This window comes from Ambystoma mexicanum, chromosome 1p (genome assembly GCF_040938575.1).
Source record: "Ambystoma mexicanum isolate Mex_15411 chromosome 1p, UKY_AmexF1_1, whole genome shotgun sequence".
Lineage (NCBI taxonomy): Eukaryota > Metazoa > Chordata > Amphibia > Caudata > Ambystomatidae > Ambystoma > Ambystoma mexicanum.
In genome coordinates, this window is record NC_090921.1 from 225,064,049 (window position 1) to 225,078,817 (window position 14,769).

Consider the following 14,769-nt stretch of genomic DNA (forward strand, 5'->3'; position numbering starts at 1 on the left):
CTAAATTCACCTTTGCACAGGAGGATATTAGGCACACTTCTAAATTCAACTTTGCACAGAGAGGATATTAAGCGCACTTCTACATTCAACCAGCGCACGCTATTAGGCACACTTCTAAATTCAACAAGGGCCCGCTATTAGGCGCACTTCTAAATTCAACCAGGGCACGCTTTTAGGCGCACTTCTAAAGTCAACCAGGGCACACTATTAGGCACACTTCTAAATTCAACCAGGGCATGCTATTAGGCACACTTATAAATTCAACTTTGCACAGAGAGGATATTAGGCAACCAAATTCAACTTTGCACAGGGATGATATTAGGCAATTAAGTTCAATTTTGCACAGTAAGGATCTTAGGGACGTTTCTAAATTCAATCGAGGCCCGCTAATAGGCACACTTCTCAATTCAACAAAGGCACGCTATTAGGCACACTTCTAAATTCAATTTTGCACAGAGAGGATATTAGGCATACCTCTAAGGTCAACTTTGCGCAGAGAGGATATTAGGCACACTTCTAAATTCAACCAGGGCACGCTATTAGGCACACTTCTAAATTCAACTTTGCACAGGAGGATATTAGGCACACTTCTAAATTCAACCAGGGCACGCTATTAGGCACACTTCTAAATTCAACATGGGCACGCTATTAGGCGCACTTCTAAATTCAACCAGGGCACGCTATTAGGCGCACTTCTAAAGTCAACCAGGGCACACTATTAGGCACACTTCTAAATTCAACCAGGGCACGCTATTAGGCACACTTCTAAATTCAACCAGGGCATGCTGTTAGGCACACTTCTAAATTCAACTTTGCACAGGAAGATATTAGGCATACTTGTAAATTCAACTTTGCACAGAGAGGACATTTAGGCACACTATAAATTCAACCAGGGCACGCTAATAGGTGCACTTCTAAATTCAACTTTGCATAGAGAGGATATTAGGCATACTTCTAAATTCAACTTTGCATAGAGAGGATATTAGGCACACTTCTAAATTCAACTTTGCGCAGAGAGGATATTTGGCACACTTCTAAATTCAACTTTGCACAGAGAGGATATTAGACACACTTCTAAATTCAACCAGGGCACGCTATTAGGCACACTTCTAAATTCAACCAAGGCACGGTAAAAGGTGCACTTCTAAATTCAACTTTGCATAGAGAGGATATTAGGCACACTTCTAAATTCAACTTTGCACAGAGAGGATCTTAGGGACGCTTCCAAATTCAACCAAGGTACGCTGATAGGCACACTTCTAAAGTCAACCAGGGCACGTTATTAGGCACACTTCTAAACTCAACTTTGCCCAGAGAGGATATTAGGCAACCAAATTCAACTTTGCACAGAGAGGATATTAGGCAACCAAATTCAACTTTGTACAGGGATGATATTAGGCAGTTAAATTCAATTTTGCACAGTAAGGATCTTAGGGACACTCCTAAATTCCATCAAGGCATGCTAATAGGCACCCTTTTAAAGTCAACCAGGGCACGTTATTAGGCACACTTCTAAATTCAATTTTTGCTCAGATAGGATATTAGGCACACTTCTAAATTCAAGCAAGGCACGTTATTAGGCACACTTCTAAATTCAACCAAGGCGCGCTAATAGGCACACTTCTAAAGTCAACCAGGGCACGTTATTAGAACACTTTTAAATTCAACTTTGCACAGATAGGATATTAGGCACACTTCTAAATTCAAGCAAAGCACGTTATTAGGCACATTACTAAATTCAGGCAAGGCACGCGATTAGGTACACTTCTAAATTCAACTTTGCACAGAGAGGATATTAGGCACACTTCTAAATTCAGCTTTGCACAGCGATGATATTAGGCACACTTCTAATTTCAACCAGGGCACGCTATTAGGCACACTTCTAAATTCAATCAAGTAACGCTAATAGACGCACTTCTAAAATCAACTTTGCATAGAGCGGATATTAGGCACACTTCTCAATTCAACCAGGGCATGCTATTAGGCAGACTTATAAATTCAACTTTGCACAGAGAGGATCTTAGGCAACCAAATTCAACTTTGCACAGGGATGATATTAGGCAATTAAGTTAAATTTTGCACAGTAAGGATCTTAGGGACGCTTCTAAATTCAATCAAGGCCCGCTAATAGGCACACTTCTCAATTCAACCAAGGCACGCTATTAGGCACACTTCTAAATTAAATTTTGCACAGAGAGGATATTAGTCATACTTCTAAGGTCAACTTTGCGCAGAGAGGATATTAGGAACACTTCTAAATTCAACTTTGCACAGGAGGATATTAGGCATACTTGTAAATTCAACTTTGCACCGAGAGGACATTTAAGCACACTTCTAAATTCAACCAGGGCACGCTAATAGGTGCACTTCTAAATTCAACTTTGCATAGAGAGGATATTAGGCATACTTCTAAATTCAACTTTGCACAGAGAGGATATTAGGCACACCTCTAAATTCAACTTTGCACAGAGAGGATATTAGGCACACTTCTAAATTCAACTTTGCACAGAGAGGATATTAGACACACTTCTAAATTCAACCAGGGCACTCTATTAGGCACACTTCTAAATTCAACCCAGGCACTCTAAAAGGTGCACTTCTAAATTCACTTTGCATAGAGAGGATATTAGGCACACTTCTAAATTCAACTTTGCACAAAGAGGATCTTAGGGACGCTTCTAAATTCAATCAAGGCACGCTGATAGGCACACTTCTAAAGTCAACCAGGGCACGTTATTAGGCACACTTCTAAACTCAACTTTGCCCAGAGAGGATATTAGGCAACCAAATTCAACTTTACACAGAGAGGATATTAGGTAACCAAATTCAACTTTGTACAGGGATGATATTAGGCAGTTAAATTCAATTTTGCACAGCGAGGATCTTAGGGATGCTTCTAAATTCAATCAAGGCATGCTAATAGGCACACTTCTAAAGTCAACCAGGACACGTTATTAGGCACACTTCTAAATTCAATTTTTGCTCAGATAGGATATTAAGCACACTTCTAAATTCAAGCAAGGCACGTTATTAGTCACACTTCTAAATTCAACCAAGGCGCGCTGATAGGCACACTTCTAAAGTCAACCAGGGCACGTTATTAGGCACACTTCTAAATTCGACTTTGCACGGATAAGATATTAGGCACACTTCTAAATTCAAGCAATGCATGTTATTAGGCACATTACTAAATTCAGGCAAGGCACGTTATTAGGCACACTTCTAAATTCAGCTTTGCACAGCGATGATATTAGGCACACTTCTAATTTCAACCAGGGCACGCTATTAGGCACACTTCTAAATTCAATCAAGGCACGCTAATAGGCGCACTTCTAAAATCAACTTTGCATAGAGAGGATATTAGGCACACTTCTAAATTCAACCAGGGCACGATATTAGGCACACTTATAAATTCAACTTTGCACAGAGAGGATATTAGGCAACCAAATTCAAGTTTGCACAGGCATGATATTAGGCAATTAAGTTCAATTTTGCACAGTAAGGATCTTAGGGACGCTTCTAAATTCAATCAAGGCCCGCTAATAGGCACACTTCTCAATTCAACCAAGGCACGCTATTAGGCACACTTCTAAATTCAATTTTGCACAGAGAGGATATTAGGCATACTTCTAAGGTCAACTTTGCGCACAGAGGATATTAGGCACACTTCTAAATTCAACCAGGGCACGCTATTAGGCACACTTCTAAATTCACCTTTGCACAGGAGGATATTAGGCACACTTCTAAATTCAACTTTGCACAGAGAGGATATTAAGCGCACTTCTACATTCAACCAGCGCACGCTATTAGGCACACTTCTAAATTCAACAAGGGCCCGCTATTAGGCGCACTTCTAAATTCAACCAGGGCACGCTTTTAGGCGCACTTCTAAAGTCAACCAGGGCACACTATTAGGCACACTTCTAAATTCAACCAGGGCATGCTATTAGGCACACTTATAAATTCAACTTTGCACAGAGAGGATATTAGGCAACCAAATTCAACTTTGCACAGGGATGATATTAGGCAATTAAGTTCAATTTTGCACAGTAAGGATCTTAGGGACGTTTCTAAATTCAATCGAGGCCCGCTAATAGGCACACTTCTCAATTCAACAAAGGCACGCTATTAGGCACACTTCTAAATTCAATTTTGCACAGAGAGGATATTAGGCATACCTCTAAGGTCAACTTTGCGCAGAGAGGATATTAGGCACACTTCTAAATTCAACCAGGGCACGCTATTAGGCACACTTCTAAATTCAACTTTGCACAGGAGGATATTAGGCACACTTCTAAATTCAACCAGGGCACGCTATTAGGCACACTTCTAAATTCAACATGGGCACGCTATTAGGCGCACTTCTAAATTCAACCAGGGCACGCTATTAGGCGCACTTCTAAAGTCAACCAGGGCACACTATTAGGCACACTTCTAAATTCAACCAGGGCACGCTATTAGGCACACTTCTAAATTCAACCAGGGCATGCTGTTAGGCACACTTCTAAATTCAACTTTGCACAGGAAGATATTAGGCATACTTGTAAATTCAACTTTGCACAGAGAGGACATTTAGGCACACTATAAATTCAACCAGGGCACGCTAATAGGTGCACTTCTAAATTCAACTTTGCATAGAGAGGATATTAGGCATACTTCTAAATTCAACTTTGCATAGAGAGGATATTAGGCACACTTCTAAATTCAACTTTGCGCAGAGAGGATATTTGGCACACTTCTAAATTCAACTTTGCACAGAGAGGATATTAGACACACTTCTAAATTCAACCAGGGCACGCTATTAGGCACACTTCTAAATTCAACCAAGGCACGGTAAAAGGTGCACTTCTAAATTCAACTTTGCATAGAGAGGATATTAGGCACACTTCTAAATTCAACTTTGCACAGAGAGGATCTTAGGGACGCTTCCAAATTCAACCAAGGTACGCTGATAGGCACACTTCTAAAGTCAACCAGGGCACGTTATTAGGCACACTTCTAAACTCAACTTTGCCCAGAGAGGATATTAGGCAACCAAATTCAACTTTGCACAGAGAGGATATTAGGCAACCAAATTCAACTTTGTACAGGGATGATATTAGGCAGTTAAATTCAATTTTGCACAGTAAGGATCTTAGGGACACTCCTAAATTCCATCAAGGCATGCTAATAGGCACCCTTTTAAAGTCAACCAGGGCACGTTATTAGGCACACTTCTAAATTCAATTTTTGCTCAGATAGGATATTAGGCACACTTCTAAATTCAAGCAAGGCACGTTATTAGGCACACTTCTAAATTCAACCAAGGCGCGCTAATAGGCACACTTCTAAAGTCAACCAGGGCACGTTATTAGAACACTTTTAAATTCAACTTTGCACAGATAGGATATTAGGCACACTTCTAAATTCAAGCAAAGCACGTTATTAGGCACATTACTAAATTCAGGCAAGGCACGCGATTAGGTACACTTCTAAATTCAACTTTGCACAGAGAGGATATTAGGCACACTTCTAAATTCAGCTTTGCACAGCGATGATATTAGGCACACTTCTAATTTCAACCAGGGCACGCTATTAGGCACACTTCTAAATTCAATCAAGTAACGCTAATAGACGCACTTCTAAAATCAACTTTGCATAGAGCGGATATTAGGCACACTTCTCAATTCAACCAGGGCATGCTATTAGGCAGACTTATAAATTCAACTTTGCACAGAGAGGATCTTAGGCAACCAAATTCAACTTTGCACAGGGATGATATTAGGCAATTAAGTTAAATTTTGCACAGTAAGGATCTTAGGGACGCTTCTAAATTCAATCAAGGCCCGCTAATAGGCACACTTCTCAATTCAACCAAGGCACGCTATTAGGCACACTTCTAAATTAAATTTTGCACAGAGAGGATATTAGTCATACTTCTAAGGTCAACTTTGCGCAGAGAGGATATTAGGAACACTTCTAAATTCAACCAGGGCACGCTATTAGGCACACTTCTAAATTCAACTTTGCACAGGAGGATATTAGGCACACTTCTAAATTCAGCTTTGCACAGAGAGGATATTAGGCACACTTCTACATTCAACCAGGGCACGCTATTGGGCACACTTCTAAAGTCAACCAGGGCACGCTATTAGGCACACTTCTAAATTCAACTTTGCACAGAGAGGATATTAGGCACACTTCAAAATTCAACTTTGCACAGAGAGGATATTAGGCACACTTCTAAATTCAACTTTGTACAGAGAGGATATTAGGCACACTTCTAAGTTCAACTTTGCACACAGAGAGGATATTAGGCAATTAAAATCAATTTTGCACAGCAAGGATCTTAGGGACGCTTCTCAATTCAAACAAGGCACGTTATTAGGCACACTTCTAAAATCAACGGTAAATTCCCCCTTTCTAGATGCAGCTATACCACAGATATGCTGTTTAGGCACACTTTCTCGATGCAACACTATCACAGCAATGCTATTAGGCGGGCTTTTTAAGTGCAATGCCACCACAGTATGAAGATTTTTACAATAGTTTGGCTTCTACGGTTGACTGGTAGGGTAGTATGGCGTGAAATAATTGCTTCTGTCCCCGCCCTTGCCACACTTACTTATTGTTGGCTTCTTGCTTCTCCTGAATCAAAGGATCAAAGGAGGTAAGCACTATACTCACGCTACAGCTGCAGTGGAAGTGGAGATCCTGAATATCTACATGACGGTGTATTCACAGGACACGGACACACGGGCCAATCAGGGCAGGTGGGGGCGGTGCGGGAGGCGGGAGGAAGGGGAACCAGGAAGCGGGTGCGGGGAGGGAGCAGGGAGCGCGGCAAGGGGATTTAGGGCCTGTGGGCACTCAAATTGGTTTTTAGGGACTAAATCAAAGGGAGGCGGGAGGAAGGGAAACCAGGAAGCGGGTGCATGGAGGGAACAGGGAGCGCTGCAAGGGGATCTAGGGCCTGGGGGCACTCAAATTGGTTTTTAGGGACTGAATCAAAGGGGGGCAGAAGGAAGGGGAACCAGGAAGCGGGTGCGAGGCGGGAGCAGTGACCGCAGCAAGGGGATCTAGGGCCTGGGGGCACTCAAATTGGTTTTTAGGGACTGAATCAAAGGGAGGCGGGAGGAAGGGGAACCAAGAAGCGGGTGCAGGGAGGGAGCGGGGAGCGCGGCAAGGGGATTTAGGGGCTGTGGGCACTCAAATTGGTTTTTAGGGACTGAATCAAAAGGAGGCGGGAGGAAGGGGAACCAGGAAGTGGGTGCGGGGAGGGAGCGCGGCAAGGGGATCTAGGGCCTGGGGGCACTCAAATTGGTTTTTAGGGACTGAATCAAAGGGAGGCGGAAGGAAGGGGAACCAGGAAGCGGGTCCAGGGAGGGAGCGGGGACCGCGGCAAGGGGATCCAGGGCCTGGGGGCACTCAAATGGGTTTTTAGGGACTGAATCAAAGGGAGGCGGGAGGAAGGGGAACCAGGAAGCGGGTGCGGGGAGGGAGCGGGGAGCGCTGCAAGGGGATCTGGGGCCTGGGGGCACTCAAATTGGTCTTTAGGGACTGAATCAAAGGGAGGCGGAGGAAGGGGAACCAGGAAGCGGGTGAGGGAAGGGAGCGGGGAGCGCTGCAAGGGGATCTGGGGCCTGGGGGCACTCAAATTGGTTTTTAGGGACTGCATCAAAGGAGGTAAGCACTATACTCACGCAACAGCTACAGTGGAAGTGGGGATCCTGAATATCTACACAACGGTGTATTCACAGGACACGGACACACGGGCCAATCAGGCCGGGTGGGGGCGGTGCGGGAGGAAGGGGAACCAGGAAGCGGGTGCGCGGAGGGAGCGGGGAGCGTGGCAAGGGGATCTAGGGCCTGGGGGCACTCAAATTGTTTTTTAGGGACTGAATCAAAGGAGGTAAGCACTATACTCACGCAACAGCTGCAGTGGAAGTGAGGATCCTGAATATCTACACGACAGTGTATTCACAGGACACGGACACACAGGCCAATCAGGGCGGGTGGGGGCGGTGCGGGAGGAAGGGGAACTAGGAAGCGGGTGCGCGGAGGGAGCGCAGCAAGGGGATCCAGGGCTTGGGGGCACTCAAATTGGTTTTTAGGGACTGAATCAAAGGAGGTAAGCACTATACTCACGCAACAACTGCAGTGGAAGTGGAGATCCTGAATATCTACACGACGGTGTATTCACAGGACACGGACACACGGGCCAATCATGGCGGGTGGGGGCGGTGCAGGAGGCGGGAGGAAGGGGAACCAGGAAGCGGGTGCGGGGAGGGAGCAGGGAGTGCGGCAAGGGGATTTAGGGCCTGTGGGCACTCAAATTGGTTTTTAGGGACTGAATGAAAGGGAGGCGGGAGGAAGGGAAACCAGGAAGCGGGTGCGGTGAGGGAGCAGGGAGCGCTGCAAGGGGACCTAGGGCCTGGGGGCACTCAAATTGGTTTTTACGGACTGAATCGAAGGGAGGCGGAAGGAAGGGGAACCAGGAAGCGGGTGCAGGGAGGGAGCGGGGACTGCGGCAAGGGGACCTAGGGCCTGGGGGCACTCAAATTGGTTTTTAGGGACTGAATCAAAGGGAGGCGGAAGGAAGGGGAACCAGGAAGCGGGTGCGGGGAGGGAGGGAGCGGGGACTGCGGCAAGGGGATCTAGGGCCTGGGGGCACTCAAATTGGTTTTTAGGGACTGAAACAAAGGGAGGCGGGAGGAATGGGAACCAGGAAGCGGGTGCGGGGAGGGAGCTGGGAGCGCTGCAGGGCGATCTGGGGCCTGGGGGCACTCAAATTGTTTTTTAGGGACTGAATCAAAGCAGGTAAGCACTATACTCACGCAACAGCTACAGTGGAAGTGGGGATCCTGAATATCTACACAACGGTGTATTCACAGGACACAGACACATGGGCCAATCAGGGCGGGTGGGGGCGGTGCGGGAGGCGGGAGGAAGGGGAACCAGGAAGCGGCTGCGCGGAGGGAGCGGAGAGCGCGGCAGGGGGATCTAGGGCCTGGGGGCACTCAAATTGTTTTTTAGGGACTGAATCAAAGGAGGTAAGCACTATACTCACGCAACAGCTACAGTGGAAGTGAGGATCCTGAATATCCACACAATGGTGTATTCACAGGACACACGGGCTAATTACAGCTGTAGTAAGACACCCATGGCAGCCCATTTTTTCAAAATGGCCCAGGTCTTCTTTTTTAGCCATTTCTTGTTGGAAAGGTCCTTCTTGAGATTTACTGTGCGCGCCAGTCCAGGTTTGGTCCCTTTGTTTGTCTTTGGCGGGATTCACTGGTGAAGCCCGCATCTGGCTCCAGTGTGTCTGGCAGGGACAGGAAGTGAGGGAGGTGCCCAAAACTCCCTGTGCTTAATCCCCATGGTTACAGGTATGCACCCATAGGTGATTGGCCAGCTAGCTGTCCTTGGAGGACAGCCACCCTGCTGTTTGATTGACAGCTAGGCTGGAATTAATGGGAGAAACCTGCATAAAAGGTGAGGCTTTTTGGCTTGGAAGGCAGAGTCGACCACTGGATGAAGGAATCCGAAGAAGAACTTGGAAGAGACGCCTGCTGCAACTCCTGGACCATTAGTTTGCCCGGTTAAGCCCTGCTGCTGTGCTGAAGCTCCAAATTCGTTTCGTCTAGAAAAGCCCTGCAAGGACGACTTCTCCCCTTGGGTTGGTGGGACCAATCAACCCCAAAGTGGACTTGTTTGGACATCCTTTCGTAGCTGGCTGTACTTCCATTGCTGCTGCAGGGACTGAAGTGCCAGGGAGTGGAACACCAAACCGAGTGCATCGCTTGTAAGTTGTACCCGTGTTTCAGGAAGTTCCCCCGGATTCCCTTGAAGCAGGACTGACCAAGCTTGAGCCACCTCAACAGAGTGCTGGACCCCAGATTCGAGGAAAGTCCAGAGTGGTATCCATAAGACCGCGGTGGTGCTATTTGCTATAGACGCAAGGAGCTGAAACCGCGAAGTGCTGCTGAATCGAAGTTCGCCCATTGCTGCCGCTGACCTTCAAGTTGTAGTGCAGGAGTCCGCAGACGTCCTCCCTCTTGTCCCCATGACTGAGGCCCAGGGACAACAGGATCTGCAGAGTTACACAGTAACAGAAGCCAGCTGGAACCATTTCTTCTAACCAAAGGTACTGTAAAGTTTAAGAGGACTTACCTCTTGTGGTGTAGCCTTACTTGTTCTCAGTTGAGACTTGTCTTGGTTAACCTTGCAGAGTTGCTTGCTGCATTGCCCCTCACAAGCCTCCCAGCTTGTGGCCCTTCATGTGATTTTATTTCTACAAACTTTTTGGTAAAAAATTGTGCAAGACTTTTACTTACCTGCAAAGAAGATCTTCAGCTCCCATAGACTTCGCTCAACTAACATTGTCTGTCCTGGCTCCCTGAGAGACGCTTCTTACCTCTGACTTTGTGTCTTTACGTTTCCCCCAGGAAAAGGTTAATTTACTTTGCATTGGAGGGTTAAAAAAGTATTTACCAGTTTATGAATTATATGTTAACCTTTGTTTTATTCCCCTATCTTACCTTTGCACCAAACTCAGTATTGCTCTAAATGTACCAGTTATAAATCAATGTCCACAGTGTCCTAACTATTTAAGTCACCTGAGGGGGTAGGAAGTGTCTGTGTGCCATCCCCAAAGGGTATCATCTGATTAGAGAATCTAAGAGTGTGTTTTGAAGTATATTTGACATGTTTTGCTCCCTTCTGAGGAAGGCTTGTATAACTGACTGTTAAATAAATTAATAATTGTTTAATCAAGAAACCTTGAGTGTAAGAATGTATATGACTACTTGTCACTGTACGGCTCTGTGTAAAAACCTGACTGCTCACATTGACCCTCTTGAGGTAAGCCTGGCTGCTCAGCCACACTACCAACCTGTGTAGTACAGACTTATACCAAAGGTTGGGTTACCTATTGCCAGGAGGACAAGGTTGCTGCAGTCTCCCAAAGGGTATTGCACACAATCTTGCCTAATAGGCTCCATTCCAGCACCACACCTCCTGAACTCACCCAAACACCTTTCACTCTGTCTCGTTTCTGTTGGCTTTTTATATGTGTGATTTCCTTGTTCTTTCATTACCTCCTCTTCCCATTGTGGTTGTGCCTCACCTAGGCAAATCTAGCACTATGCTTTACCCTGGGGCTCAAGTCATCATGCTGGTCGGCTTCAAAAACTACTTACACTCCCTCTTGTCAGAAACTAATAATCTGAGGGACCTCGACACATGAGGGATCTTGGGTACAGGGTACATCAGACTGGGGATAGTATTACAGTCACTCCCTTTCCCCTTTTTTGAAATTCGAAAACGCCAAGTGCAATAATCTGCAACTTCCTCTAGATGTCGCCCTATGCAAGGCATGTGAATCTAAGTAGATACAAGCATCAGAAATACGATTCCGGTGAGTAATGTATCCCATATACACACATACATAATAAATACATAATATATGCATAATACATAATAAACAAATATACATATATACAAACAGCTGCGGTTTCGGCTGTCGGTCACAGAGGCGGTCCTTCTGAAATGGATGGATTTCTCTCAGCGCTGAAGGACGGGCAGACGCAGGACACAGCATACAGCGCGTAGAATGCCATGCACGCATGAAGCATCCCGGGCACCTTGGCAACCATAACACGATCGGGCAATAAAAGCCAGTCGCGCCCTTCCCTCTGCGCGTCTCAATGTTCCATCCAGGACCTACTCTTTTCTTGTTTCCTGGTCATTATTTGCGCCCCGTTCCTTGTGCCTGCCTTGTGCCTTACCTCTGGTCTCCTGTGCCCGCTCCTTGCCTCTTACCTACTGGCGGCCTTACCCTTGGTTCTTCTCTTGCCTTGCTCACCTCCTCCTTTCTTCCTCACCCTATATTATCTCTCTGGTTTGGCCCTGACCCTCAGCCATCTGGTGTCCTTACTTGGCTCCTTTGGATACCTGTCAGTGCCACGATTACCTTCTGGTACATTGCTTGCACTGTCTTCACGCTACGGAAATATCGGAAGGCGAGCCCATGGTGTGGCAAGAGGGTACCCAACCACCTCTGATTATCATCTCCTGAGATTGGAAGGTGACCTGTCTCTCCCACTGCATCACCTATGAGAACCAAACCTAGAAACACGTCAACCCGGCACCTCTGTCAAAATATTGCAAGTACAAAGACCCAGTGATCAGGTATTTGACAGTGGGAACAGTGGCACGGCCAAGGAAACTGAGTCCTGACTACCGTGAGTTTGCCGGCTGTCTTATCACCACACTCCCTAAAGTAAAGACATTGGGCATGTTGATTGACCAGGAACTAAGTATGAAAGCCTGGTCTCGTCTGCTTCCTACGATTTAAAACTACTTGCGCAGTTGTGGCTGTTCCGGTTGTGAAAAAACTGTGCTACCATAGCCAAGGCAATTGTTCGAGCCAAACTGGATTATGCCTCTAGTCTGCTACCAGGCGTAAATAAGGGAGACATCATACGCCTGCAGATTATTCAAAACAACACTGTTCGAGTTGTGGAAGGCCTACGTCAGCAGGCTCACATTTCAGAAGCGAGGGGAGCATTGCACTGGCTGTCTATGGCTAGCAGAATTTCTTTCAACCTCCTCTGCATCACACATAAGTGCTGCTATGGCGCTAGCCCAGGATATCTTTCCATCCGTCTCTCATGGTTGCCGGCACGTAGGACGCTGCGGTCCAATAATGTCGGCCTCTTGCAAGTCCCTAGGGCTAAACTGGATATCATGGCTCGGGGCTCTTTCAGCTATGCTGCCCCCAAGAGCTTGAATTCACTTCCCCCAGACCTGAGACTGTGTCAGTCCCTCCTTAAATTTAAACACTGCTTAAAAACAACTTTGTTATACTGACACCTGGCCTAATTCCGGATCTGATGCTGTATCTCTGATTTCTGTTTTTTGTTGAGTATGTCATGTTTGCACTACTATACCCACGGGCTCGTGTTCATGCAAGTTACAAATAAATATAAATAAATACATTTGAAAAATTCAATAAAAACACTTAAACTGGGGGTCATTCCGAGGTTGGAGGTAAGGAATTACTGGCACCGGTAAGGGTGCCGATGCTGGTAATCCCTTACCTCCGTATTCCGAGGTCCCTTTGCGGGTCCTTCCTTACCTCCTGCTTTTAGCAGGAGTTAAGTAGGGACCTGCAAAGGTACTTCGGAGGTAATTACGGTACCGTAATTTACGGTGTCGTAATTACCTCCTTCCCCATTCCCATTGAGCCCTATGGGGCAGAAATGGGAATGGGGAAGGGCAAAAGGTGAATGGGGAATTACCGGTCCCTCCAACCCTGGAATGGACCGGTAATTACTCCATTCACCATGCCGGATTTGGGACGGTTTCGGAGGCAACCATGGAGCTAATTACTCCATGGTTAGCTCCAAACCCAGAATGAGGCCCACTGTGTTTAACAGTGTTTGTGGAATTATTAAAGCCATCTGTGACAACAGACTCAACTTTTCTTCGCTGTTGTTATGATTAAATTTAACAAATCTTTAAAGCCGCACTTAATACTGGAGACCAGTCTCTAAGTGCAGTCTCTAAATTGGCTGTGTTTCTTCTTCTAGTCCACTTTGTTTATCCGGGTTTTCCCAGTTAACTGGGTTAGGCTAGGGGTCTCCTTCAATTCACATTTTCCCCGTCTCTTGCCGTGCAACACCCCCTCCTGTTTAACTAAAAAACCAAAGCGGAAAATTAATAATTTAGTGAAGTAAAGAAATATATATGGTGTACATATTTGAGTATGAAAAAAAGTGAAAAAGAAAAAAGAATAGAGGTGTCCAAAAATAGTACCATTCTATGGAACTAGCATGCATGCCTCTATTTTGTGTGTCATCTTGATTTTATTTTGTTGCTGTATCTGTGTTATTGTCGGGCTTGGGGTGTGGGACGGAGCAGGGAATGTCCTTTCACATCTTCCACTTTTCTCTGTGTCCTGGAGTGTGTTCCTTGATGGTAGTGGGTGCAATACTCTATCCTCCATTCTCTTGAGTAATTGATCATGATGATGCATCATGCTGCACACTCATTGTCCTGATTGTTCCTGCTCGTTCCATCTACAGATTAACCCCACGGCTGAGTGCTTGCTTGCAGTCATGAGGATGACTTATTGCCCCCTGTGCCGGGGGATGCCCAGCCTCAAGCCCTGCAATGGTTTCTGCCTGAATGTCATGAAGGGCTGCCTAGCCAACCTGGCTGACCTGGACATCGAATGGAACAACTTTATTGGTGAGTGCTCTGCGACATTGATGCTAAGAGGCCATGATATAGGATGAGTGCTCGAGCCTAGAAGCTTCACAACCACCTGCTGGCGATCAATGGATTTAACTAGCATTGAAAAAACCTTTAGCGCTTGATTTTATAATTTGTAGAAATAAAGATATTTGTCCAAAAGTGCGCCCAAGTTTAGACAATTCTGCATCTATGATTTGAAGAATGTTTTTGAAATGTTGATCTTATTTTCCCATGTCCAACTCCTCCTTCCCCATACTGCGGGGGATCTCAGTGCAGAGAGGATTAACTTCTTTGCTTGACATTGAAATTGAAAAAGAAGTCCATGCGCATGTGCAAAGGGTCTCTTGCTTGGCCATGCCCATCCCCTGCATCCTTTGGCTCCCTTTTGCAGTCTTTCAGCCTCTGTGAGTGGAACCTTTTTGTTTTATCACAGAGTGCTCTCCCTACTGAGGATCTTCGCTGAAGCCTCCATGCCTGCAGCTGGCTGGGCTTCTCCGAAGCTTCTTGTTGTCATGATACTCACCTGAC

The 14,769-nt window shown here is 45.9% G+C and overlaps 1 protein-coding gene across 1 annotated transcript in view; it reads left to right on the plus strand.

Moving 5' to 3' along the window:
- The window catches only part of GPC2 (glypican 2), a 238,017-nt gene that overhangs the window by 150,890 nt on the left and 72,358 nt on the right, over positions 1–14,769 (plus strand). The window contains exon 5 of the mRNA XM_069646425.1: positions 14,070–14,235. Coding sequence (XP_069502526.1) covers positions 14,070–14,235 — 166 coding nt within the window. The remainder of the gene's footprint in view (positions 1–14,069; positions 14,236–14,769) is intronic.